This window comes from Sceloporus undulatus, chromosome 4, assembly GCF_019175285.1.
Source record: "Sceloporus undulatus isolate JIND9_A2432 ecotype Alabama chromosome 4, SceUnd_v1.1, whole genome shotgun sequence".
In the NCBI taxonomy this organism is placed as follows: domain Eukaryota; kingdom Metazoa; phylum Chordata; class Lepidosauria; order Squamata; family Phrynosomatidae; genus Sceloporus; species Sceloporus undulatus.
The window spans coordinates 31,972,556-31,974,028 of NC_056525.1; the positions used below are offsets into that span (position 1 = coordinate 31,972,556).

The 1,473-nt window shown below is 40.4% G+C and overlaps 1 protein-coding gene across 1 annotated transcript in view; it reads left to right on the forward strand.

Annotated features, from left to right (window-relative positions):
• Positions 1 to 108: 108 nt before the first annotated feature.
• RBPJL (recombination signal binding protein for immunoglobulin kappa J region like) overlaps positions 109 to 1,473 on the forward strand; it is a 233,698-nt gene continuing 232,333 nt past the window's right edge. The window contains exon 1 of the mRNA XM_042462511.1: positions 109 to 254. Coding sequence (XP_042318445.1) covers positions 109 to 254 — 146 coding nt within the window. The remainder of the gene's footprint in view (positions 255 to 1,473) is intronic.

The following is a 1,473-nucleotide window of genomic DNA, read 5'->3' on the forward strand; positions in this document are numbered from 1 at the left end:
GCTCGCTGGAGCCCTGTTAGAGGGCTCCAGGGCAGCGCCAGGCCTCCTAATGGGCGCCGCGCTCCTCCTCCTTCGCCCTCCGCCCTCCTGGCCCCGGCCTTTGCCAAAATGGCGGCCGGAGAGGGGCATCGGCGGCAGAATCGGCAGCAGGGGCGAGCAGGGGCTGGTCCTGGCGCCTCCGGGGACTGGATGTGGCCCGCGGGCCGGAGGTTGCCGACCCCTGATGTACACAATCAACGGCTTTGTTATGATTTGTAAAGCACAGGATGATTTTCTTCTGAAATTTTTTGTTGTGCTTCCTTATCCAGCATATGATCCCTAGTACCTCTTCCATTCCTAAACCCAGTTTGCACATTGGCATTTCTTGCTCCATATGTGGAAAAAGTCTTTGATGTAGAATTTTGAGCATCACTTTGCCTGCATGGGAGGTTAACACAATGGTCCTGTATTGCAATCCCTGGTTTCCCCTTTCTTAAGGATTGGAATGTATATTGAGCATTTCCAATTTATCAACTGTTGTTTTGTTTTACATATGTGTTGACAGATTTTAGGTAGAACTAGAGTACTGTAGATTCTGTCTTAGCTAAAAGCAGCTCTCTTAGTAAGTCATCTTTTCCTGATGATTTATTTCTGCCAAGGGCTCTGAGAGTAGCTTCTGCTTCACCTCCTAAAAATGTAGTTTCCTCTTTAAATGGTTCTTCCTTGAATAAATCTGTGATCCTTTCATCTCTTTTATATAGTTCTTCAGTATATTATTTCCAGAGACTCCTTATTTTTACTTGGTCTTATAATGTGTTTTGCTGCTGGTTGTAAAACATCTCCATACTTGGCTTAAATTTCCCTTTGATTTATCAGAGCTTGTGGAAAAGGTCTCTTGTTCTTACTTTTTTGTTGTCATCATTTATTTGTCAGCATTGATTATTATAGCAGTCTTCCTTCTCCCTGTGCACAAGTTGTTGAATAGTTGCATTCAGGGTTCTGACCTAGTTTCAGTCTCCTTACCTTTGCTTCCATTCTGTCCTTAACGTCTTGAAGAGCTTCATCTGCCATCCATTGAAGCTTCTCTCTTTCTGGATGCACATAGTGTCTTTTTGCATCCCACCCTGACAATATCCAAACTTCTGGTTCCCAGTTAGTCAGGCTTGATTGTGAAAATCTGTTTATTATATATATATATATATATATATATATATATATATATATATTATCTTTAAAATCTACAGAATGTCATTCAGGTTGTATTTTGGCATCATGGTTGGCTTAGCTTTACTTTAATTTTTGATACAGTACAGTATTAGTAGTTCATGGTCTGTGCCACAATGTCATTGATCTTAATTGTAAACAAAATTGAATGAACAAATACTTTTTTGTTACTGTATATTTATGTGTGTGTGTGTGTGTGTGTGTGTGTGTGTGTGTGTGTGTGTATATATATATATATATATATATATGAAAAACAGAACTTAGCTTAGG